This window comes from Platichthys flesus, chromosome 15 (genome assembly GCF_949316205.1).
Source record: "Platichthys flesus chromosome 15, fPlaFle2.1, whole genome shotgun sequence".
Taxonomy (NCBI): Eukaryota; Metazoa; Chordata; class Actinopteri; order Pleuronectiformes; family Pleuronectidae; genus Platichthys; species Platichthys flesus.
In genome coordinates this window covers 20,016,666-20,043,074 of record NC_084959.1, presented here as the reverse complement: position 1 = coordinate 20,043,074, position 26,409 = coordinate 20,016,666, and the positions used below count along the sequence as shown (strand labels likewise).

At 40.9% G+C, this 26,409-nt stretch overlaps 1 protein-coding gene across 3 annotated transcripts; it reads right to left on the bottom strand.

Annotated features, from left to right (window-relative positions):
- Positions 1-421: 421 nt before the first annotated feature.
- gdpd5a (glycerophosphodiester phosphodiesterase domain containing 5a) lies at positions 422-26,158 on the bottom strand. 3 transcript variants are annotated; one of them, XM_062406714.1, is made up of 17 exons: positions 24,467-26,158; positions 17,205-17,379; positions 10,461-10,564; positions 10,279-10,372; positions 10,130-10,189; positions 9,934-10,032; positions 9,611-9,704; positions 8,894-9,039; positions 8,071-8,153; positions 7,768-7,918; positions 7,019-7,249; positions 6,545-6,690; positions 4,552-4,699; positions 4,053-4,135; positions 2,982-2,996; positions 2,640-2,752; positions 422-1,657 (listed from the first exon to the last, which is right to left on the bottom strand). In XM_062406714.1, the coding sequence occupies exons 2-17, from the start codon at positions 17,319-17,321 to the stop codon at positions 1,566-1,568; spliced, it is 1,776 nt and encodes a 591-aa protein (XP_062262698.1). In that variant the 5' UTR covers positions 17,322-17,379; positions 24,467-26,158; the 3' UTR covers positions 422-1,565. The 3 variants fall into 3 exon arrangements, with proteins under 3 accessions (XP_062262698.1, XP_062262699.1, XP_062262700.1); XM_062406715.1 differs by having other exon boundaries at positions 7,028-7,249; XM_062406716.1 differs by lacking the exon at positions 2,982-2,996 and having other exon boundaries at positions 24,467-26,157.
- Between the last annotated feature and the right edge of the window lie 251 nt (positions 26,159-26,409).

Here is a 26,409-nt window from a genome sequence, read left to right as displayed (position 1 = left end):
TTAGCATGCTAAGATATACTACTTATAACAAAAGAAAAAAAGTGGACGACAGGAGAAGCACAGGGCCCAGAGTAGGGTCATTCGATTTACTTGGTCATAAACTATTTGAGGAATTGATAACATTTTGTCCTGATGATGGTGTTAAAAAGAAAAGTAAAGTGAACGTGAAAGTCAAGAGGATTCATCCTCTGGAGACAACAAATGTCTGATCAAATCCATTCAACAGTTGTTGAGATATTTCAGTGTGAGACCACACTGTCCTCCATGGAGCCACGTTACAGGTATTTATATCATACTGGTAGTAACTGCATGAATACTACCTTAATTAATATGAAACAATATCATATATTATTCAAATATTGACTTAAAGTATTAAGTTACCTTTTAAATAACTTTTTACAAAAATCCAGAGAAGAAAACCTGCAGAAAGATCAAATTTATTGAACAGTTGACAGTAGTACTCCGACTTTTTACCCCTATCGTTAGACTAACAATATATTTTACAATATTCTACCAGTCACTTTATTTAACAAAAAGGCAGCCATGTGAAAGATGTTATAACTAATCCGACTATACAGTAAATCAATCATGGCAGATAAGAGGCAGAAAAAAAGCTGAACATTTTCACCCCCCACCCCAAGTACCCTCATCCCAATGGAACTCATGCCAGAGTCTGTCCCACTTAAAAGAGGAAGTCAGTCATCATGATAATCAATGCAAACATCAAATATTCAGTTTATATGTCCAAAACAAATCCTCTCAGAGGGAACAAAATAAAAACTCATATTTACATCAGTGTATATTACAGAACACTACCAAGCTCATTTCTTCTGTTATAAAACAACAGCAAAAGTCAATGACATGGAAAAATACAACAGCACAGCTTTATTAGCTCAGATAAAGATTTGGAGAAGGTCACTCAAGCAAATGGACTGAACAGAAGATCTTTTCATTGTGGTCCAATGGATGTTTGGCCCAATAACAACACAGATCAACACATCTATAGCCAATAATGATAAATGAGTGGATATTCTGCCAATAAAATGTGTGTCTGTTTCTACATGAAAAGGTGAATTGATGTTTGTAAATTATGCTTCAAAACAAATAGATTTATTACAAAGAAAAAACAATCACATGTTTCCCCAGGTCAGTGACTGTGGCTCCCTCTGACTCCACTTGATTCTCAGTGTATTCATCAGCTAATCCATTGAGTGATGACATCATCACATATGCAAACAGCAATGTTCTTAGCGACCATTACATTTTTCATGTTAGGTTGAAAGTGACAGCCTTTGACAGGGTTAGGAAATGCTGAACTGTTTTAGAGCCTTGTGGATTACACCGGCAGTCTTACAGGATTAGGAAATACACCAAAGTACGTTATATTAAAAATATATATAGGAAGGTGTCTGATGATGAAAGGTTCCACCGATCAAAACCACTGGCCAGTCCACTAATTTGTTCATCTCGGGGTCATTTGCCGTATGGATGGGTTTCCTCTGTGAACTCCTTTTTCTGCTCACCGAACAATCCTTGTCAATCACTTTCCATGAGAGGCTGGTTTTTCAGTGGCTGAGGCCTCCATGAGAGTATCTGGCGTAACCGTTCTCAGGATACAGAGACAGTTCCTCTGAGCTGCCCAGCCCGTTGTTAAGCTCTGAAAGAGACGACAGAAGTAAATGAGTCTGAAAACATTATAGTGTTTCCTGTTGAACTTCTAGTTGCTTCCTGCTGAAGAACAGCAATCATGTAATTATCCAGTCATATGTGAGAGAGTACTACGTACAAAGCCAGACAATAAAAGATCAATGGGTTACATTGAATTAGTTATGAACTAGAAATACTGTTAACAAAGAAGTCGGAAAAAACGGCTTTTACGTTTTCAGTCTGTTTCCAACTGAATGTTTGTACAAAATATCAAGAAGTTTCCTAAATGCATTCATGTTCAAAAGAATGGGATGAATGGATGGACGTACAGACAGACAGATGGCTGGACGGACTGATTGAAGGACTGACAGACAGATGGATGGACTTACTGACACCCCGGAAACCTAATGCCTCCGGCCACTGGCTGTCGCTGGCGTGGAGGTGTTAAAACCAGATTTTTGGCTCATTGGATTTATTTAGATTTTTGGGCACGGCTACAGGGTAGATTGGTTGTTCTCCAACCAGAAGGTTGGCGGCTCGAATCCCAAACCTTGCCGAAGTCTCCCTGGGCAAGATGCTGAACCTAGAATGGCCCCTCATAGATGTTGAATGCACTGAATGGAAGTTGCTTTGGATAAAAGCGTCAGCTACATGACGAGCATCTGTTAATTTTGTGCAAAATATTTAACCTAAGCTCCTTAGTGCTTTTATTCCCTCTACCAAAGGATCACATACAGCAAAACCTCCACATGTTTCTTTTTAGTACATACAGATAACGCTGATTCACTATAGATAAATCTCCAGCACCCCCATGTGATGGTGTTAAAACCTGTGCACAGGCTGTCTCCCTCAGCCTGTGCACAGGCCTCCCTCTGATTTGCATTCACATCCTTGTTATCCTGTTGTGAGACCGTATTGCTTTGCATGTTTTTTCTGTCCAGTTTAAACCAGATCAACTGTATTTCGGGGTGTGAATGTGCTCGGAGCTCAACCTGAGAATATGAGCTTCTCCTTCATGATGTTGACGTCTCGACTGGAACGTCGCACCATCGCGCTCAGCATGATCTGTTCAGGGTTATAGGTCTGCATCCCGCTCATCCGCCACCTGTTACAGCAAACAACATTGCAAGCACACGATTCCATCCGTTTAATAACAACCTTTTTTAATTCAGCTGTAGTGATACTCATGAAATAAACATTTAATGGGGCCACACTGAGGTACAAGTGAAGGGGAACAAAGGAAGGGAGTCGGCCCCTGGGTGTTGGGCAGAAAAAGGCACGAGGAGGACAGACGAGGAGGCAGAAACAAGGAGCAGGGCGGTGGCAGCAGTTACCTGATCATATGATAGCTGACAGATGCCAGAGGGCAGTGGAGGAAGGTTGCATGCAGATCAGGCAGAGCACAGCACAAAGAGGACAGGAAGAGAGTGAGAGGTTAGAGCATGGAGGAGAAAGGTGCAAACATCCAGGAGACAAAATACATGAGGAGGAAAAAAACACAAAGAAAAAAGTAAAGAATGAACAGTCAGTGAAGAAGCAGCAGACAGTACAAAGGCCAAAGGTCAGATCAGATCCAATCAGACTCATCAAGGTTAGGTTTGGTTAATACAGAATATAAGTGTATTTAGATCATATTTGATTAAACAAAGAACAACTGACATTTATTATCATTTCTACTTAATAATGATCCCAACTGTGTTCACTAAAGAAGAAACCAGTGGATAATATGTTAATAACACTGATCAGCAACAATAAAACAAAATAAAGACCTGTTTCTGGAGATGATGCTATTGAGTGTAGCTTTTAAATGCTGTGAGCTCAAAAAAGCATTCACCTCCACTGTACTGGAGCTGAGGCAGAGGTGCATATCCATAAACCAAATCAAAACCATCCACATGGTGAGATACCACACAAAACTTATTCGGCCTTTCTTAGTTATTTGCATGAACTGAGCCTTTAGGGACCCTGCTCCTTCCCCCTGGTTTTTACTTATTTGATGGAGAAATAATATTTTGCCTGTTTTTCTTTATTTAATAGTTTTTTTAAAGGCCTGGAGAAGTGAAAGAAAGACTGAAAAGAATGAACATTACTTTTCGTGGGAAGAACCCCTTTATTTAAATTTTTGTTGTATTTGTTATTATATTTTTTCAACTTTCCGATTCTTTAATCCTCCTTCAGATTGTAACCCATGTGTCGCGGCTCCCCGGTTGGGAACCATTAAACTAAATGATTTCATACGTAACTAATTATGTGCCATGAAGTAAATACATGCTTTATACAAATGCTCCAAACAAAATACAGAAATACTCATTCAGACAGGTGCATGTTTACTTTAAATGTATATTCAGTAGTTGTCAGTGTATGTCTGTGACTTTACACTTGATCACAGTCCAAACTGCACTTACTTCTGGAAACAGAAAATCCCTATGACGATGGCGATGGACACCAAGTCTGAAGAGATCCAGATGAAGCCGTAAGCGTACTGGCTCTGCAAGACAAGACAAACAAAGTAGTTCCCAGTCAGCACCACTGGAGGTCACCATCCACACACACTCATCCTGAAGCTAACTGACTAAAGCAAAAGCATGTGGGACACTTGTTATATACAGTCTATGGTTGGACAGCTGCTCTTTGGTTCAGGTCCGTCCTCTTGTCTCGGCCTGTGTCAGACTCTTTCCCAGGGTCCTGTTGTTGTCCAACTCCACGCTGAGTTCCCTCATATTTCTCGGCTTCCTTGCCCTCGAGCCTTGCTGGGCCCTCGTCAGTCTCTGTCCTCTCTCCTGCTGTCCTCTTGTCTCGCTGTGTGACCTTGTCAGTCTGTGTGTGTGTGTGTGTGTGTGTGTGTGTGTGTGTGTGTGTGTGTGTGTGTGTGTCTGTAAGAGAGAAGGAAGGAGAGCTGTTTACCATGAGCCAGATGGGGTAAGGCACCTTTCGGAGGACTTGAGGAGCATCAGAGGACACAGAAGGCACCCCGCTACACCACAGAAGGGAGTAGAGCCAGGGCTCGTTCACTGGGTACACGGTCACACTCACATTATTGGCCAGATACTCCCTGAGAGAAGGAAAAACACATGTGAGAGCTGGAAATAAAGCCCCTCCCCCTTCCACCCATAGTCACATCACTCTGCTCTTACTTTATGGTCAAGGAAAACTATTGCAACATAGTAAAACAATAAAAAATGCTTTAGAGAATCGTTCGAAAACTAGTGGTGTTTCTACAGCAGCGACAGTAAAGTTCACAACAGCAGAGTCACAATCAACCGAATGAAACTGGAGACAAATTATTCAAAACATTAGACAATAACAATCCTCCTGTCTGACCTCTGTCCTCCTTTCTATCCTCATTCATCCTCCCTTTCCTCTGCCCTCCTGTTTGACCTCCTTCCTTCTCCCCCTGTCTTCCTCTCTTCGTCCTCCTATCTGACCTCCTGTCTGACCTCCTGTTTGACCTCTGTCCTTCTCCCTCTGTCCTCCTCTCTTCATCCTCCTTTCTTACCTGTCCTACTGTCTGACCTCCTGTCTGAATATGTCCTTCTCCCTCTGTCCTAGTCCCTCTGTCCCTCTACAACTAGATTTGTATTTAGATATGCACCAAAGGACACACACTCATTAACATGAGTCCTCTAAAAATACTAGACTTTTTTTCTTTAAGATCCATTAATTGTTATCTGAGAAATCAATAAAAATATTGAAAAATGCCGTCTGTCTCAATGGTTAGGACAGTGAAAAAGAAAACCTGGATCTGTCCTTGACTTGGATGGTGGATTCTATCCTGACCTATACAACCGAGTTTCGGCGTGATTTGTCCTATAGTTTTTGCCTAATCCTGCTAATTAACTAACTAACCAACTAACCAACTAACCAACTAACCAACTAACCAACTAAACAACTAACCAACTAACTAACTAACTATCTGACAGATGTTGGTTTCTATTATTGAAAGCCAGGACATAAGAGGTAGCAGGTGACCTGTGATCACAATGGCTGTTTCCAACCTCACTAATCACTAGACCACTAGATTGAGTTTGCCATTTTGTAGTGCTGTCTGAATCTTTAGTGACATTTTTCCTACCCTATGTAGAACGCTTATTTTTTCCCACAATACATCGCTGATGGTCACATACCGAGAAACATATACCATCATGCATTGCGCTTGCAGCCGGGGGCACGAGAGGAGAGGCAGCAGCAGGAGAAGCCTAACACACCCCATTCATATAAATGTAAATACGAGCAGTATAGTCATTTAAAATTGTGCCCACCTCACCTCACCATAGGTAACAGATCTGTTGTGGGCCACAGCTCACTGCCCCCACAGAGGACTTTAACCACAGCCAGGCTTTCAATAGGTCTCTAGCCGTGCTGTGGGTCTAAGGTCCCTGGAACCAGCTGTTGAGACCCCCGGACATTTCTTTCTAGCATTTTTTTGTAGCACCACAACCCCCTTTTCTTTAACATCATTAAACTTGTAGTCTTCCAACCAACACTGACTCAAATGGCATCCCTAGAGGACAGTAACCCGACTTCACACTAAGCCTGCTGCCAAACAACTGTTCATGGGATTCAAAATATCAAAGCTCCAAAATATCTAGAGGAGATTTGAATTGATATTGTTCACATGCTTGTTTACCCCCTCAGCTTTCCAGACACATAATCAAGTAGATTACTGGTTCTGTTGAGTGGGTTACACTCAGCCACGTGAAGACCAAGTCAATACTTTACATGGAAGACATTATGAATGGCTGCAGTAGACTTACAATTACTTACAAAGTAAACATCTATGTAAACTTCATGAGAGAGAATTCAAACTTCATCCGATTTTCCGTCAGATTGTGCTCGAAACAACAAACAAAGCTGTGTCTCCTCTGCATAGTCTTTAGCAATGGCTACTTGCTCTTACTGTATGTCTCTGTGGCTGGCCTTGCTATAGTGGAGGGTCAGGCTTGTAATTCCCCTCTGCCTTATCTCCTCCAGCGACAGCTTCTCAGTTGTAGTCTGCGGAAGCCCACGCACCCTCCCCCTGTCTGTGTCGGGGGTCCATGTCACCTGGCAGAAAAACACAAGGCGTGGAAAGACCCTTGGTCAGACAGAATCCAGTGTGTGCTTCTTATTTAGCAGATTTTTGCAGTACAAAGGTGTTCCTTGTAGGATTTAAAATATCAATATGAGGTTAATAAATTATCTCTGCAGCAGTTTGCAGCAGTTTTCTGCTGAAACATCAGTGCCCTCTGACTGTATTGTGCCATAAGCAGTTTTCGAAATAATTCCTTCGGGCAATCTGCTCAGTAACAGTTGTTTATACATGATTTATTAAGGTTGGAGCTCTACAAGCAGCACCTTTAATTTATCAAAGGATGATAACGGAGAGACCTACAGTCCTCACCCGCTTAGGGGAAATCCCTGCTTTCTGCACGGCCCACAGCGTGTCCATGAACCAGCTCCGGGAGCGCGGGTGCTCTGGTGGAGGTTTGCGGACGTTGAGCAGTGCTGAGCTGTTGGCCCTTGATGCCAGACGCAGCATCTCGACCAGGCTGCAAACCGTCTGGTTGCCTATTCTGCTGCGGTCCCTCGCTGTCAGGGTCTCAACTGTCCAGTAGGGGTCACTCTGGAAGCAGAGGACAGACACAGAGAAAAAGACACTCAGGTAAAATGGCATTTAACAAAACATTGTTCTGTTGTGATTGAAACAGGAGAAACTGTTTGCACATAATCTAGTAAATATGTAGAGCTAATTTCTTCCTTGCTTGTTATTCAAATTATTTATGTTTGATATGTTTACAAAGACAGCCCATATTTGTTCTTCATTCAACAAATCAAATTCAATATCAGATTTTTATATTGTTTGTGTATACATTTGCCCTTTGTCTTTCTCTTTCTAACATCACAATTTGACTCAAAAATAAGTGACATCTTTTACATATAGCAAAAACTCTGTTTGTAGTACTACATTTTGAACCCACTCTTCTTCACAAATACTAAATATTCATTGTCTCCCATTTTAAACATTTTCAGCACTATTCATAACAAAATATGGTGGATGATGTCACAAGGGAAGATACATATTCTAGCTGTGATGCATCAACAAAATGAATGTGAACTGAGGTGAAGAGGATTGTTCAGTACCTCCAAAAACCACTGGCCAGCATTTAGAGAGCGAATCTCTGTCCAGTTGAACAGAGCGGCGTCATCAGACTGTCTGGCTGGAAAGACCTTATTGACGTCTGTGGTTCGCCTCAACGTGCGGTCTCTCATGAGGAATGGAACTCCATCCACACTGAGGGGAAACAGCAGCAAAAAAAAAATTCTACTTTAAAGACACTTATTTTGTCTCATTAAACTTCTAGGTGTCAATACTTGGGACTTGGAAATTAATTTAATGTAAATAAATGATTCAGGAATAAAATGTTATTATGTGTGATGAATAACCTGATCGTGACGTCAGCCTCCAGCGAGGTGGCTCCCTGCTGCAGGGCTCGGTTAAAAGACACCATGGTGTTTTCTGGGGCCAGCTGGAGCAAAGAGAGGACAGACAAGAGCACAGGGGGAGGGTGTAAAAAAACACACATCAATGGTCCGTGATAGAATTAGAAAACAACATATAAATAGAGAAACATGATTTGTTGACATCACAGATGGAAATTATACAAAGTGAATCCAAAAAGGGGACATGACCCAGATCCGTTTTAAAGTAATACAATATAGAAATGTAGGCCTTCCTATGAAAACAGCAAAAACAAATGTGATTCCACGTACAATCTGAAGTTACTACAGAACTAAAAAACAAACCACTAAAAGAAGCTCCCTTAAAGTTGCAAATGTAAGAGAATTAATTCTGATATTGATCTCCATTGTTTGTGTGTGCGTGTGTGTGTGTGTGTGTGTGCTGTGAACATCACTCTGCATTTGTTCACAGCTAGTCATCAGGAATTTGCTTGGCCAGCTGTGAAAGGAAAGTTCAATGTGTTGTTGACTGTCGAGCTCTGTGAGGCTCATTCTGCTGTGGAAAACAAGCTACGGAGGCAGATGCATATTCAATCCTTGAGCTCTACATAAACAGTTTTCATGTTGTCATAAAACACTAATCAAAATAGTACCACATCATTATCATATTTGACTCCACTTCTCCAGAGCGTTAGCAGGAAATGAACACCTGACCGGCTGCAGCAGTGTCAGCCCCACAGAGCTGCACACCATCGATCTGAACAGTTAAGTGGATCAGACAGTGAGGTCTGGCCAAGCACCAACTCACCATAGGAGCTCCCCGTCGACCGATGATGTCTGGCCGAGGTCTGAGGCTATGGCGGTCCATGATGCAGGGGCAGGTGAACGTGAGCGGAGCTAAACAGACCGCCAGGAAGATAATGACGTAGATCAGCAGCACCAGCACCTGGAAATCTAGGCGGGAGTTAGGAAGAAGGTTTTAGGAGTCACATTATCCTTCTGCTCATCTCATGTACATATTATGAAATAATGCTAAGTTTTTTTTGGTGGTCTATAGAAGTCTTTTAGGGTATATAATTAGCTAATGCCGGGATATTCAGGCAAAGAAGTCACAGGAAAATCTTTTTAGCATTGGTTTGTCTAAAATATCTTTTCATTTAAACTGTAACTAAATCTATGCACTATCTTGTTGATAAAAAAGGATTGCGTTTAAAAATAATCTTATTAGCTAAATAAATGATTACATACAAACATTTTTGTTTTGTTATTTGCATCTGTTAACATACCACCAACCTGGCCAGCCTGTACCAAACAACTGTATGCACTTTAACAATATGACTGTGGAAGGTTTGGCAACAATTACTTTGGGTTGACATTTTAACCGGCTTTCAATGTAGTAAAGCCTGTAGTAACTTATCTTTGTAACTGATTCAAAATGCAATCATTAAAATGATCTTTATCCTTAAAACAGACATTGTGCCTGATGGAGGACAAGGTATGTTTAGAAATAACAGCATTGACTTACTGGATCTCTCTCTGCGGACCACATACCCAGCTACCAACCAGCTAAAAGCTGTGACTGTCGCCAGGGCACCAATGTGCAGGAATGGTGCTGTGGACTGGTAACAAAACACAATTATAAATCAGCTATGAAGACATTCACATAATCAATGCATGTCTCAGTAATATGGTGACGATTCAGAACTCTTAATGATTTGTTAAGAAAGGATACAGCAAAAAATTGTATTGTAATGTCTCTGATAAAAAAACGAATATATATATATATATATATATATACTGAAAACATGCAGCGAGCTTATGACCGTCTCATTTTGATTCTACACCAACCTGCAGTGACACAAGCAAGATGTCCCACTCATCTCCCCATATGTCATCCACGGAGACGACACCAGAGATCGTGGTGAGCAATGTGGCCAACACTCCGATCTGTGGAGAGGAGACCGGATTCATGAGGTCAGCTTTTGATTCCAAGGTGTGTGTGGAGCAAATTCATATCAACAGAGTAGGATGTAAATCACAGAACCTTGTGAACCCAGAAGAGATTCAGCTGTTGGCCCAAGGATATGTGGAAAAGAGCTAATATCTGAAAAAGAACAAATTGTCAGTAAAAGGTACCTCAGCTGATCGAGAATCAGGTCTCCTGACATTTTGGGATTAGAAGAAGACTGTTACCAGTAAGAATGTAATATAGCTGAATCCCACAGTGGTGGATGCGAGGATGGGGATTGTCTCATCCCTCCATTCTCCAGAGCGGTTGTAAACTGACCTGTGGACAGAATAGAGATGACTGATCTGTGATGATGGTACATAGATACTTTGCCTTGTTTGCCTGAGGAGCAGAGGAACTGACTCACCAGTTAAACTCGTTGAAATCATTTTGAGCCACCAACCAGAAGTAGGCCCAAAAGAGAAGCAGGAGGAAAGAACTGCACAAGATGATGAACCAGGTACACTCCCACTGGGAAGGAAACCACAAAGGACAGTTAACTAACTGAATTTGAGTTTCCTGCTGAATCCCCTATCTGGAAGAAAAGAAGCTCTGAGAAAAAAACAAGCAGCTATAATCAATATTTTCATGTCAACAAGGGATAAGGATATTTTGTGTGGGTTTTAGTGACAGAACCAAGTGATAATTATCATGACAAAAGGAGCCATACAGCAGTTTTCACAGCCTTCTGTCCGCACTCTGCAATCATTTCTTCATATTGTCTCGTGACAGCTTATGGTAAATAAACAGAGCAGTGCCGCTGGAAATAAAGAAGATGGTAGCCAATAGGGCACATGAGATGTCAATAGGATATGAGGAAGAAATGACCACAATGGCAGAACTTTTTTAGACTTTAAATTAAGATATTTTGGCTTCACTTTTGGAGAGCGACCATTTCGTCCATGTTTATATATAGTCTATGATCAACTCTAACAGTGACGTTTCCAGATGCAGTAGGCAGCTGTTTTTCATCAAGAAGCCTCCAACATCCTTTTGTTGCTCAGCACTACACAGCTGGCAGAAACTTTGAGCTTCTAGTTAGAGGACACAGTGGGCGTAAAACACGATGGAAATTACCTCATCTTGAGTTGAATACGAATGTCGGGGATTGTGGATATTTGGATCACAAAATCCTAAAAGTCAACCAGAATTGGCTAAGCTAGCAGACGTAAGCTTTTCTGACAGTCCCTGAATGCACCTCATCGTAAGATACACTCCTGATCAAAATCTTAAGACCAGTTACAAAATTGCATGAATTTGCATTTTGCACTGTTGAATCTTAGGAAGGTTCTAAGTAGAGTTTAAAAATGCAAAAAGAAGAAATGGGAACAAGAGCCCAAAAGTTGTGAGCAGGCAATTTATTTAAAACAACAATTTAACTGAAGTAGGCTGTTCATCAGCTGATCAAAAGTTTAAGACCACAGCTAAAAAAAAAAAAAAAAACCAAAACAGAAATTAAAGTGTCAAAAACTGACTCAGTAATGAGTAGCTCCACCATTATTGTTGATCACTTCAAAAATTTGTTTTGGCATGCTTGATGCAAGTGTTTCCAAAAGGCTAGTGCGAATGTTGCGCCAAGTGGTGAAGATGGCTTCACGAAGGGGATCCACTGTCTGGAACTGAAGTCAATTTATGTAAACTTCCCTTGCCATCCATCCCCAAATGTTCTCAATTGGATTAAGATCAGGGGAACATGAAGGATGGTCCAAAAGAGTGATGTTATTCTCCTGGAAAAAAGTCTTGGTCAGACGGGCATTGTGAATTAGAGCGTTGTCCTGCTGAAAAACCCAGTCGTTACAACACAGACGAGGGCCCTCAGTCATGAGGGATGCCCGCTACAACATCTCAACATAGCCAGCTGCTGTTTGACGCCCCTGCACAACCTGGAGCTCCATTGTTCCATTGAAGGAAAAAGCACTTTAAATGTCCCAGGTTTGGTGCTCCCTTGCAAAGTCTAAACGGGCAATTTTGTGGCGTTGAAGGAGACGTGGGCTTTGAAGACGTTTCTTGTTTTTGAAGCCCTTCCTTCGCAGATGCCATCTGATGGTTATTGGGCTGCAGTCAGCACCAGTAATGGCCTTAATTTGGGACGAGGATTTTTTTGGGTCTACCACTTCATTTTTTTGTTCGATAACCCTGAGGATCTTTTAAGAAATGCAAAATGACTGTCTTACTGCGTCCAACCTCAGTAACGATGGCACGTTGTGAGAGGCCTTATTAATGCAGTTCAACAATCCTACCACGTTCAAAGACGGTGAGCTTTTTTGCCTTGCCATCAAGAGATCTTCACAGTGAGATTACTTGACAGGAAATGACATGGAATCCAAATTTTTGCACAGATTTTGGCTTTTAAAGGCTGTGGTCTTAAACATTTGATCAGCTGATGAACAGCCTATTTGAGTTAAATTGTTGTTTTCAATAAATTGCCTGCTCACAACTTTTGGGCTCTTGTTCCCATTTCTTCTTTTTGCATTTTGAAGCTCTACTTAGAACCTTCCTAAGATCCAACAGTGCAAAATGCAAATTCATGCAATTTTTTAACTGGTCTTAAGATTTTGATCAGGGGTGTATCAGGACATTTAGGCTTTAATAACTGTGTACATGACCTTGTTTAGAGTCTATTAGGAATATTGGGGCTTGTGGACACTTGGATGACTGAACAGGAGCAGCATGGAGGCATGCAATGTTTGTTTTCTGTTTTTCTATGTCTGAAGATAAGCCCCTTATATCTTCAGTTGTATTGGATTTGGCTGCTACCCGGTTGCTACACTGTTTACCAATGAAACTCCAGAAGGGTTTTGTGGACTCAAACACCTCACCCACACTCCATCGGTATACGGGTGAGTAGATAATTAGTGAACTATTCCTTTAAAAGTAGTCAATTTCCTAACGATATCAAAACATATTTCAAAAAGATGAATTATTTTATTTAACCCCTTAGTGTAGGGCATTCTGTCTTGAAATATGGGGCAAAGGTGTGGAAGAGAACTGTCAAGAACTCTTCCCTTCAGTAGTTAACAGGATTAGCTTCTAGAGCCATGCGAGGGGAGGTGTAGAATGTGATAGGCAAGTCAACAGATCCAATGAACGCTGATCAGCTTTGCACAACACTGTGCCTGGACTAACCTCTAGCACCGGCTTATAGAAGAGGCTGGGGGATCATTAGATGGATGTGCAGGTGAAGAGCAAATGGCCGCACTGATCAAGCTGTGGTCTAAAGCTTGTGAAGGGTCCCTCTGTTAGTCAGGAGAGGAGAGTGGATGCAAACGTATCATAGAATCAGTTTAATTGAATGAGTGATACAGTCAGTAAAATAAGAGAGGGTATGACAAGTTTCAGAGGCGGTTTTTAATTGGTTTAGCACTTGGCCGTCAGGTGACTGCTACATGACTATGAGGCACTGTGCCAGAGTCACGTTGTCAATTTAGCTAATTCAAACAAACAGTGGTGCTTATATCGTCAGTACAGGTTTCACAGATGTTACCACGACGGCATTTCTGTACAAGTCCATGCTATTCAAAATAAATCAGACCAGTTCCCATAGTGCTGTACTTCAAAATATGATTCCTGCCCTGGTCAATATTTCTATCCTGGTATCTTCTCCTGCTCTGGTGGGGTTGAACTGGAGAAAGAGTAGCTGTACCATGTGATGCAATGAGCATGTATGTGAATTAACCATTTTTTTTTCTCTGTTGTCTGTTCTTCGTGTCTCCTTTGGAGTTCTTGTTTGGTAGATAAGGATTCCAGTGTCAGAGGGAGGGCCACCAGCAGGGTCACAGGAAGGCTGTGACTAACAGGTGAAGTAATCCCTAGCTGAGGAAATCTCCTTGCTGAAGAAAATGGTGACGAAAAGAAGCTTTGTCCAGTAACTACTGTCAAAGTTCAGTTTAGCATGACAGTAAGTAAGGTCAGTGCTCAGCTGCTCCTCTGGGAGAGTCCTCCCTGCATCCACCAGCACAGTAACCCTACATATGACTATGGAACCAACAGACAGGGAATGTTGTTGGTTCAAAAAATTAGGAGACTGGCATAAAAACTGATGTGCTCACTCTTTTTTAACTATTGTCATGATGTCATAGATTTCATTCATCCGCATCCCATTTTCCATCCTTTAGCAGGCAACTGTCCCTGTGCTGAAGCCTCTATTTTCAGAGGTGATGCGTGATTTCGGACCCTTTTTTCCTGAGAGTTACAAGGTTTCTCCGTCTTTCCAGCCTGAACTGCTGGTACCAGCCCTCTGACAGGGCCCATAAATCCTGATCTATGTGCTGACTTCACCACCCGACCACCCTCTGCTGATAAATACCACACTGACTGGCCTGTGTTCGACAAAGTCAGTGTCAGCAATTACACATTTGTCTGTGTTCAGGATTAAAATACAGACAAATTAACAAATGAACATTAATGCAGAATATATAATGTGGACAGTGGACATACAGTGTCATTTTTCTTTTTAATTTGCAGTGGTTGAACAAAGTGTAACGGAAGTCAAGAATTCAACCAATGATTATAATGGTGGTTCACAAAAGTGTAACAATTACCTGAATCTTATGCAGGCATGTTTCATATTATATATTGAATCATTAAAATCAAATTATTAATTGATTTTCTTAAATTTTTTTTACTGTTAATTGCAATCAGTACAACAAATACCTCATCCATGATTATTTTCCATTAACCATCCCCTGGGAAATCAGTGACAACTTCAAAGACAATGTTAAAGAAAGTGATCTGGATCCACAGAAAATATTTTGGGCTCTTCCCTGACCCATAACGCATCCTGCAGCCAAATTCCGTTGTAATCCACCCCATAGCTTTTGTGTAATCTTGTTTACAAACAAACAAACATACAGTGCATATCTATTAAAGCCTTTTAAAACCTGCATTATTACTTTTGACCACCTCTGGGCTATGTAACTCTTTATCTGCTAAATGCTACACTATTCACCAGCCAGCCGCCACATTGTGTGTCTGCTGCTCTTCAGCTAGTGTACAGTCATCAGAGCTGTTTTCCTGAACAATGGCTCACGCCTGCTGCAGCACAAGGAAGGCTGCTGGAAGGCAATGAGAGTGAACCACAACATTAAAGTTGCAAGTTCTACAACCTCATCACATCAAACACATGCATTTTATTCAGTGTTGATATTAAATATTGTTTACTTCAGCTTTAAAATTGTTATACACGCAAATGTATACCATAAATTCTTCTGAAGTAAAGCAATATTGCTGTGGACCATAAAGCCAAAGTGCAGAGTTACACTACACAAAGAAGCAGAGGTTCTGAAATAAACATTTTCTAAAGGAACATTGAGCCTGAAACACAGTTCAGTAGAACCACTGAGGCCTAAATACAGCCTGGATTAAAACAATGACTGTCTGTGATCAAAATCATTCACACATCACAGCACAGTGCTGCTGCAGCACTGTCAACTGACTGGAATGGTGCATGGCCTTCCCCCTTTAAGTATCTGTCTCCTATCAAATACTGAGCTCATGACACTATGTAAATAGATTGGATAGAGAGATTTGATAGACGGACAGACAGACTTACAGATAGACGGACAGATGGATAGATTAATGTGCGTTTGTAGATAATCCTCTTGGTCAGCACATTCACAGTGCTCGATTCACACATTTTGTAAATGGGGTCATTTATGGCCGAGCCACTTGCTCTTTGTGATAAATGGTCCAGCAGCAGGAGCTGCGTCTGTCTGCTCAGTGTGTATCCAACACAGCTGGGTGTCTGGATCTGTTTTACACATCGAAACACTGCTCTGATTCTGCTGCTCGCTTTGTTGTAAGGATCGCTTTTCAAAGTTACTAGGGCCTGGTCAAGAAGCCCCTTAAGAATGTAAGAGAGTAAAAATTAGGATAATATAAACGTCTTTAATGTATTTGTTGCATATAACAACTAGATTATATTTGAATGCTTAAACTAAACATTACACGTCAATCCTGCACAACATTGTCCCGAACTCTTGAGCACAGACTTTTCAATGAACAGTCTTTAATTTTCAATAAGTTCTTAAAGGGTAAGTGGCGTTACAGTGGCATATAGGCACTATGACATGTACCATGTAGACAGTGACATCGCTTCTTAGAAGTCTTCATGGCATTCATTAAATTCCTCAGAAATATGTAAAAACACAGCAACATCAAAATAACGTGGTCAAAGGAATGGCACTCAATGCAATGCATATAGCTAACAGCCCAACAGTCTCCTCACCACCTTTAGAATCACTAAATCCAGATATCTATTTAGATCTGCACCAAATTCCACACACTCAGAATATCAGTCCCCTAAACATGTCTAATTTGTGTGATCAAGATTCAGGAATTATTCTCTGCGAAATCAATAAAAATGGTTGAAGAAAGAAAATCTCTAAAGTTAAAGAAAGTGTCAAAGGATGTCTGGATCTCAACAAAGATATGGATATTTCCTGATCCATCCATCCATCCACCAAACTGTGTGGTAATCTGTTAAGTAGTTTTTGTGTAATTTTGTTAACAAAAAAAAAAAAAAGGTCCTCGAATGAGGTATCCATGAAGATATTTTTTTAAATAAATGGTAGCAAGAGAATGATCTAAAAGGAAAATGCAATGTACAAAATAGGAGCCTGTAATGCCCCAATCAATACGAGTGTAAGCACAGTGTGTTTGCTGCTGAGTAGTTTTCTGTTGCCTTTCACAAAGCATGACGTATTCGTTTGGCCCTCAGAACCACAATATGGAAAACAGTTCATTTATCCCTGAGGTGTGGTCAGGTTTCAGTGCAGCCTCCGCAGGACTGTGCAGTCTCATTATCACGCTCTAGACAATACACAGAACAGTGAGCCAAGGGACACACACACACTTTACTCAATCGAGTCTTTCTTTATGTAAACGCTTGTCTATAGTATCTATAGATAGACTAACATTATCATATTGAACATAAACAATTCAAAAAGTATTGTTTTGGTACTAAAAGGTATGCAACATGTACAAATAACAAATACAATAGCGCATCCATTCAGTAAAATGTCGCACCACTAAAAGTACAGTATAGTTATATTTAGTTGAGTTTATTAATGAAACCGATTTTTCAGATTGTTATCACGAGGCGTTATCTTACCCTGGAGCTGTCGTCTTGGGAACGCTGGTAGCGTTTCCAGCGGCAACCATAGATCCCAGTGACAAAGGACACAAAGACCTGCTTCTCATAGACCTGTAAGGGTTGGTGTTTCACCATGCTCCTTCAGCCTCAACGCACCCCCAGTCCGTTAACATCCCACACAGGACTGGGAATCCTGTGGAGAGAATGAAGAGGTGTTACTGTGCTGTAAGGAAAACAAGCTCAGGGTCTGTACATACAATTACATTTTTCATCAACATGTTACAGCACGTCATTTTGCTGAGATATACTTTCACACTATAGCCCTGAGCCTTGCTTAGACTGACAACACCTGTGAAAGCAAGTCAACAACGTATTAGTGAGTAATGTCTGGGACACATAATATTATTGTGTATTCTTTACAGTCACTAGTCAGCCCTTTGCCTTCGGAGGATTTATACCTATGGAAAAGTGGCAAATAGGCAGGGTGGGTAGTAACACGTGATATCTACTCTGTTACATGTACTTCAGTAGTTATTTCAATAAATTGAAACAGGCAGCGTGTCTGCTACTTGTCTGCAATGTGAGGGTTCTGGTATGATTGCTGTATATCCTTTATACAAATGCGGCTATCTATCCAATAAATGCCAGGAAACTATACGCTATCTTCCAATAACACTCAAAATCTTGTTAGAACACCTGAACCGCTGTGAGATTTTACTTTGAAAGGGGTACAGGATGTGTTGCATTTGGTTTGTGAAACATTTAACAGATAAACATTATAACTTTGGGGAAAGATCATTCTCAGCTTTTCTGCCGTGAACCATGTGGTACACGGAGAAATTAGGCAAAACCTCGATTCAAAGATGGAAGATGGATGTATTTAAAACAGGTGGAAAAAGCAGAGTGAAGTATTTATTACTGATTGGCTCGTGAATATTTCCTGCCCTAAGTTATGTTACATATTATCAATTGTAAAGATTGACTTTATTTAGTGGAGTTTGTTGTTTTTGAATGACTGCACCTAAGCCATTCCAGCACGGATTGATAGTTTTTATATATATGTAAATTGTCTTTTATCCCGTTCTTTATATGGCACTGTAACAACACCATCTGTGTTTATTCGTGCCCTTCAACTGTTTATCTTTTGAAGATTGGAAGATGTATATCATATGGCATAGAATTCCTTTGCTTAATTTATTGGAATATTACTGTTATTTTTGAACGTCAGTATCTTCCTATCTTGTGTTAGATATGTTAACATTTCTGAGTTAGGTTTGTTTTGTAATCTGAATGCATGTGCACACACAATGCAGGCTGCATCCAAGCGTTTCCTCTGAGGATCCAGTGAAGGTTTTTTCTTGACAGTGTATTTGGGCTTTGCCTAGTTTTGAATATGTCACTTTATTAATTACAATGAATCAGCACTTCACATTGTTATTACCTCTTAATATCCTGTTTGAAAGCAATACATTCTAATGGCTTTGTTCAGTACATGAGTATTTTTTCATTGAGACACTTTTTTACTATTACCCAGGTACTAATTTTTATGAGTACTTGCTTACTTACTTTACACACCACAGCAAATAGGCATTGGTAGTCAGGTATATGGTATGACTGAAGATTGTCAATAAAAAACTGTCAGATGGATACTTCATGTTACTCGTGCCTCAGAGAAAAGCTTGTTGCCGTGGTGGCAGGTAAAAATGTCTTGGCACAGGAGGCGCGGTTTGTTCTGGAAGAGCTGCTGCTCTGCCTGGTCTCTTTTTACTGGTTCATTTATTAATCAAAATAGATATTTTTCACTTTTCATTTAACTTTTCTCAATCTGTGTATTATATAGACATAATTATGAAATCATCTTAGTTAATGTAAGCTACAGAAATGAGTTTGTTGTTTATACGTCTAAAGAGAAATTCTGAGCATTGCTTGTTTGATGGTGTGACTTTATGAATGTGAGTCTATTAGGAGGTTGGTTCTTTCATTCAGCCTGAAAAATCCCAACAATCCCTATCTCACACGCATTATCTCACAGTATTAAAGAGAGTGACATTTTTTTTAAATCCTGATTTCGCCCCAGGATCTGCACCAAAATCTCATCGGTTCTTTTTTTGTTTGTTTGTGCTTATCTGGCCAGTACATTTTGTGTAATCTGGCTAACTATCAGCAAAAGAAAAATTATAACATAACCTTCTTCTTGGAGAGGAACTACAGAATGGCACACAGTGCGTACCACCACAAAGTCTCAACAGGCTCCTTAAATTCTATCAAGCCACACCCACGCTCACACTGATAAATCTCAGTCCTGCGATCCATGAATTATTACCTAGGAAATAGGTGTAAATGTAAAAAACAAACAACAGCAAAAATGCCAAAATCTCACAATGTAAAGGATAGTGATAACAATTTCTGGATTTGTCACTTTGCCCTGATCGGCTCCAAAATCAAATGGCTCTTTCTTGGTCCATGTCGCATTCTTCCCCCAACCAACCTGTTCTGTGTGCTTGCAGAGTAAATATGCTCCTTTGGGGTACGGTTTCACATATTGGTGCAATATCTTTTGCCATATCCATCCCTTCACAAGCTTTGGTGGAAATTCGTTCAGTAATGTTTGCATAATCCTTTTGACAAATAAATCAATAGACAAATGTGAAAATATAACCTTCTTGTGGAAGGAAATGAAGTTGAGTGTTTCACGTTTCAGGCTCAATACTGACTTGGAAGTGGGCAGACTAATGGACAGCAGATCACCTCTCATATTAGCCGAACCAAAGTCAAAATTGGACCTGGAAAGGGAGCATGAGGTCACTCTGGTTGATGTTTAATGTTGGCATAGTCTTGAAAAGGCCTCTGAGGGGAAGCTACAAGTGTCACCTCTCGCACTCACCTGTCCCTCTGCAGGCAGTAATTTATACCACATGACAATAAAAGGTGGATAAAGCTACATCTTTGATGCAGCAGCCATAGTGACTATCACTGGCACTGTGTCCAAAAAACAAGGTCTCCTACAAATCAAGGAGAGTACTATGTTGGTACAGCAGAGGGGCAATTTTAAAAGCTCACCCTGATCCTCACAGCACTTATGAAAACAGAGCCATTTGATGCTGTTGACCCCACCACAACCACCACCATGACCATGGCTAATCCCCTGCACGTACCCAAGATCATGAGTTTTTCAAAATATCCTATAGCCTCTTCAGTGAAAACCAAGCTCTGATTAAATAAAATGTTTGCCATTGCTTAACCTCTTCAAAAGGCAATTTTCTAGGCAGATAAAATGTGTTTTAAGGCGTGTTTCCAAGTGAACAGTCCCCAACAAAACAAACTGCTCCTTTGTTCTTATCTCTGAGCCGAGAAATTACAACATGAAGGGGGGGGAGACCGGGCTTAATGTGTGTCTGTCTGTGTACTAACATTCGGTTTCCATGTGACTCAAAGATTTTTTTTTTGGAAAATCAAAAGGGTAGACACTGGAACAAACCTTAATTTGACACGCAGATGTCAGCTGTTCTGCCGTTGAAACCTTTAAACTGATGCTGCTGCCACAGGAAAAAAGTCAGGGGATCAAATAAATCATTCAATTATATCCAATATGGTCTGGTGGGGTTCTTGTCATAGAACCCCACCAAGATATTTCAAGATACTTTAGATCTGACATAATCCATCCAATAAAGGTTATTTGCTGAATCAAATAATTAATAATTATCAGTTCAGGTGCACAAGGGCGTTCTGAGCCACATTAAAGGGCCTATATACCCCGACCGGCTGTGATTTCATAATGACCTTAACTATCAACACAAGAGGGGCACATTGAGAGAGGGCATACCTTTCGCTGAGGCATCTCCCAATATCGCTATGTTAAGGAAGTTCAAATAAAACTTTGGTCCGCCCCTAAATCAAGTCCACTCCATAAGTTAGTAAACATCCAACAGACGGCTAGCCTGACGATATGTAGCCCAACCAATATTCTCCTCTTCAGTTGGTCAGCGTCGACATCTTGTCAGGAGAAATTGCTTTGGGCTCAACCTGACCAAGAAGAGAACTTTTCTCCAGCAAATCTTCAAAAGAAAATCAATCATATAGTTGTGTTTCATTGTTGCACTAAAATAGAACTAGAAGATGTAGAAAGATAACCAGTATGCAACCTTGTTGGGTCAAGAGTGTCAGATGTTACAGGACTTATATTATGTATTGTAATATCCATCATGTGTCCTGTTCGGGGGTTTCTCAAGGGATGAGTCAGTGTTTGTTTAGGATTCGAACCTAATCTATACAACAGTGTTCAAAAGGAGGAAGCTCGCAGGTCTTCATCCTTTCACTGTTGACTGGTTATTACATGGAAACTCCCAGGCCTGAGGGAGCCCTCTGCTGCATTCAGAGGAGTTGGCGGATTCCCAGCATTCACATCCTGACCCTATCCTCAAACAAGGGCCAACTGGAGCTGAAATCACAGGGGCCTGATTCCAGCCAGGTTCCTCTATTGTCTCTGTGGCTTTTTTTCATGGTGTTATTGTCACAGGGCCAGTGATAACTCCACATTAAAAGCGTATACTCAAAGGATAGAAATATGAAAAAGCCCTCATTTCATATTTGGTTTGTCCTGTCCAGCAACCATGAACTGGACTAGAAAGAATTAATAGTGGTTGCTAATTTATGTGGATAAAAGTAATCCAGGTGCAGAACGTTGTTGAATAATGTACAAATATTGATATGTTTTTTTAATTAAGCAAAGCTCTATGGCTAATGAGGGCAATACCGGCAAGAACAGTAGCTTGTATCCAGGCGAACATGGAAACAGTACTGGAAGGAACAAATTTTCCTGGAACGCTATTGAAGACGAATCTGTCATCATCAGGTACCATACCTGTCATCAACACACAATATTGACAGTATAACAACTGTGAGCAAAAGCACGCACACAATTCTGAGGCTATTGCGCATAAAAGCTGTTAACGTCAATAAATGCCAGTGTTGATGAAACTACTTTTACCTGATATTTACACATCTACCCATTCATGCACAGTCCAGCACTTTCTTAAATCAACAAACCAATCACACACACTGGTATCAAACCACTCTCCCTCCTGAGCCCCAGCCCTCCCAGTATCTCTTCACTGCTCATTTGATATCTGTTCCTGGTGCGTTTACAATGTTTACAAGTCCCTCGTAACATGGTAAAGAAGGGAGCTCTCAAACGGTCACTTGAAATCACCTGCGCTCTGCCTACACATATGACACAGCTCTCTGTTGTGGGTTGCCATTGACCTCTCCCTGGGCTGGCTTCAGGCCAGTTTCCTCTCATGAACCTGTTGCTGTTTACCTGAGAGGACTTTACTACTCTCCAACTTCCCTGCCAACTTCCAGCAGTAACCTGGTTAGGAACTGTCACAGAGCCGATGAGGCTCCAGACGCCTCGCCATGTCATAGTTGTCACTGGAGTTAGAATCCTGCGCTCATTGAATAATAATACAATAATCCATTAAGTCTCACCCAACCAACTGCCACAGAGCCTCTGCCATATCCGGCTATTATTAGCTTTTTATCTCGGTCACTGTCGCCTCTTTCCAGGCTCCCATCCTTCAATCCTTCATGAAATTTACATTTGCATGCATTAATAATATCCTTAATCTTTCAATGGATTTAGCCAAAAATAGATTATAGAGTTTCCATTAGTGCCACGGGCTCATTATCCACCCTGAGTGAGGAGGTATGAGGGCACAGACTGGAAACAAAGCCGCCGTCGCAGCCAATGAGCTTTTGTCATCAGCCATGTGTCCGCGAGGCGGACAGAAGACATGATTCTCCTGTTAGTGAAAGTGAGAGCTGTTCTTAGGTCCTGAACATCATCAGCCAAGCAACAGCATTCAGCAGCAGGGCCGTCTCTGACTCATTAAAGATGATTGAAGTCAGACAGATAGCGCTGCAGGACGACCCTGGTACACGGAGAGATGACAGGCGACTGGTGGTCAGACACTGCATGTCTGCTACTAATCACATTTGTTGAGGACAAAAGGTGAGAGCTATGTAATTAAAGCTTGATTCATTTGCCTTGCAAAGATGATGATGTCACCACTCTGTTGCTCAAATATATTTACCTTTTTCAAAGTTAAAACAGGTAAATTAATCAGCCTTTAGATACTTCCATCATGTATAAAGTCTGTATAAGTTCGATTTTTTTTATATTTGAATATAACATTTAGTGAAGGGTCGACTAAATCCATCCATCTATCCATCCCACATCTAGCCCTTATCATTCTGAGGGTTGTGACAGGAGCTGGAGCCGATGACAACTGAATGACATGCCGTTCACAAGGGCAACAAAAAATTGTATTAACCGCCTGACTTACTGCCTCACTTCAGTTTACCATGGTCTCCATCAGCGAAATGTTGAATTCATGATGGGAAATGGAGTCAAAACAATCATGTTGAACGTGGATTTACGATCACAGTTGTGGTGCTGCTCCCCTCATCTCCGTCAGACATTTCCTTCATACAATTGAATTCAATCGTGACCTGTTCTTCCATCGGCATAGTGGTCATTAGATGATTTGTGAATTTAAATTTGTTGGTGAACTATCCCTTTAAATTAAAAATAATGAAAATAACTTCAAATCATTTATTAACCAACTAAATATTTAATAAGCTGGTGAATATTAACTGCAGTCTTTTCCCTGAAAACACCTACTAAACCTATTTTCTTATGCACATGAAGGCCTCTTCCTGCTTCTATAACTTTTTACACTATATACAGATATGTGTGTTCCTGCTTTGTATGTTTATATTCTCTACTATACACATAACGGGATAACACAATGATTCAGCTCAGTGATAGATATATTTTTGGGTTATTCTTGTGCACACCTCAACATTGACCTGACACCTATAGAGCAACTCACACAACAATCCGCTCTGCAGCAAGTGTCACTGAGGCTGTTCAGGAGACAAGTGTAGTTTATCTTCCTTCATGCGACACATGCAGTTTGTTAGGGAGGGGGGGGGGGGGGGGTTGGGGGAGAGCGAGAGAGAATTATGTCCAATTGTCATCTGGATCGTCTCTCTCAACTAAACACCCACCTGCCGTGAGACAAACACAGTGCTGCTGGCCGCTCTGTGGTGCAATGAACCTTGATGAATATGTGTGTCTGAGTTAAAACAGCCAGTGAGCAGACAGCAACTCCAAACTTCACCGAAGTGATGGCCCCGCACCGCCCGAAGCCGAGTGACAGCTCCGTGGATTAGAGGTTCGATGGAGATAATCCCGTAAAGTGCGCACAGACACTCACCTCCACCACAGACTGCTGCTCTCTCTCCTGTCTCACAGCGCCGAGCTCGCAGGTTATTCTCTTATTTCCACGCTCGTTGACATCACGTCGCTTCTTCAATGCAGGACTGACACTGATGACAAGTTTGTAAAGTTGGGTTCAGCGGCGCTGAGACGCGACACGACGGGACGCATCGGCCGAGGGAGCCGCTACTCGGACCAGGGAGGACAAGTTGTCTTAAAGTGGAGTGGTGTTGGGACAGAGGTGAGGACGGTGTCTCTCAGAGGAAGCCGGACCTTCAGAGCTGCGGGAGACGAGTAAAAAGTGTAATCCGTCACACAGGGGGTGGGAGGAGCTGAGGGGCACGCTGCAAAAAGTCCGCAGCTTGGGACCGAACCCTCCGCAGCGAGCGTGTGTTTCCCAACGGTGTTTCTTACAGTGTGCACCCTGACTGTCAGGTAAATCAACCTGAGCAGCAGGAAGTCAAATGATACCAACTCTTACTGCTCAGTTCACTGGGACTGATGCGCCTTACACCCCCCCCCCCAATAAACAAATTTGAAGGTTCACTTTTACAACTTTAGAAGTTCAACCTTAAAGGTTCAGTGTGTAAGGTTTAGGTGAAAGGAATCTAGTGGCGGAAATGTAATGTTAAAATGTGTGTGTCATCTAAATTGTACAAAGTGTTGTTGTCTTTAACCTAGAATGGGCCCTTTATGTTAAAAGGTTCAGTGTGAAGAATTTAGAAACATCTAGTGGTGAAGTTGCATATTGCAATTGAATTGCAACCCCTCACATCAGTCTCCCCTTTCAACATGGATGAGAACCTATGGTAGCCTTCAATAGTCATACAAACTCAAAAGGTGTTTAGTTTGTCCATATTTGAAGAAAAAAAAGGTGGCCTCCATAGAGAGAACCCGCTCCCGATATAAATGGCCCATTCTAGAGTAAATAAAAACAACAATTTGAACAATTAAGATGAAACACAATAGTGAACACAACACAAGGATTATTTTATATTCAATTTCTGCCTATAGATCCCTTTCACCTAAACTCTACACAGGCAGCCATGTTTTTTTGACAGTATAGTCCAGACTGGACAAACTAAGCACCTTTCAGTTTTATGATTACTGAAGGTTTCCACAGGTTCTCTATCATGTTTGTAAGGGGAGGGTGAGGTCAGGGGCATTCAGCTCCAACATACAACTTCACCACTAGATGTCACTAACTTCTACACGCTGAACCTTTAAACACGTATGAATCTGTGTCATTCTGCTTTATTTTATCCATATGAAATGGGGGGTTTTGTCCGCGATTTACCCCTCCTTATTGCCTCCTAAATGTACCATTTACCACACAACTTAAATCTGTATTCATGTGACTCAATTTATTGTAAAAAAGAGACTCTTAAGCTGGTGAACATCTGCAACACTCTTTAAAACCCCTTAAAACCATTACCTGTAGGCACCTGCTTCTAAAGGTTATGTTTATTTCCATTCTGACTATGCTTTACATCTGCTGCTATACCCAATGTCTTTGTATAAATGTTTTTGTTAGTTTTAGTTTGTTTGTTTGATTTTTTTGGTTTACCTACACCTACTGGAGGCGAAATGTTTTGGATTATAGCTGTAGTTATTAATGTGAGTGTGCCATGTCAGCATTGGTATTACACACACAAAACAGATGATATCACATTTAAAGGGTAAGTAAATCGCATCAAATGGCTTTGTTGGTATTTATTGACAACAAATAATACACCAAACATGTAAATAGTATAATATAGTATAATATATATTATATTATATTATATTATATTATATTATATTATATTATATTATATTATATTATATTATATTATGTTATATTATATTACTTTATATTATATTATCAGTTACTGACAGGGCTGTACGATATCTTGAAAATGGTTAAAGCAGGCTATGGTAAGATTGCCCAAACATAACTCT

Bases quoted from the DNA above. Each gene is read 5' to 3' on its own strand.
- gdpd5a (XM_062406714.1), bottom strand. From the start codon at position 17,321: ATGGTGAAACACCAACCCTTACAGGTCTATGAGAAGCAGGTCTTTGTG. The intron at 10,190-10,278 runs GTAACAGTCTTC...GTTCTTTTTCAG, and splicing joins GCTATATTACATTCTTACTG to ATATTAGCTCTTTTCCACAT. The intron at 6,691-7,018 runs GTAGGTCTCTCC...TTTTTCTGCCAG, and splicing joins CCCCTAAGCGGGTGAGGACT to GTGACATGGACCCCCGACAC.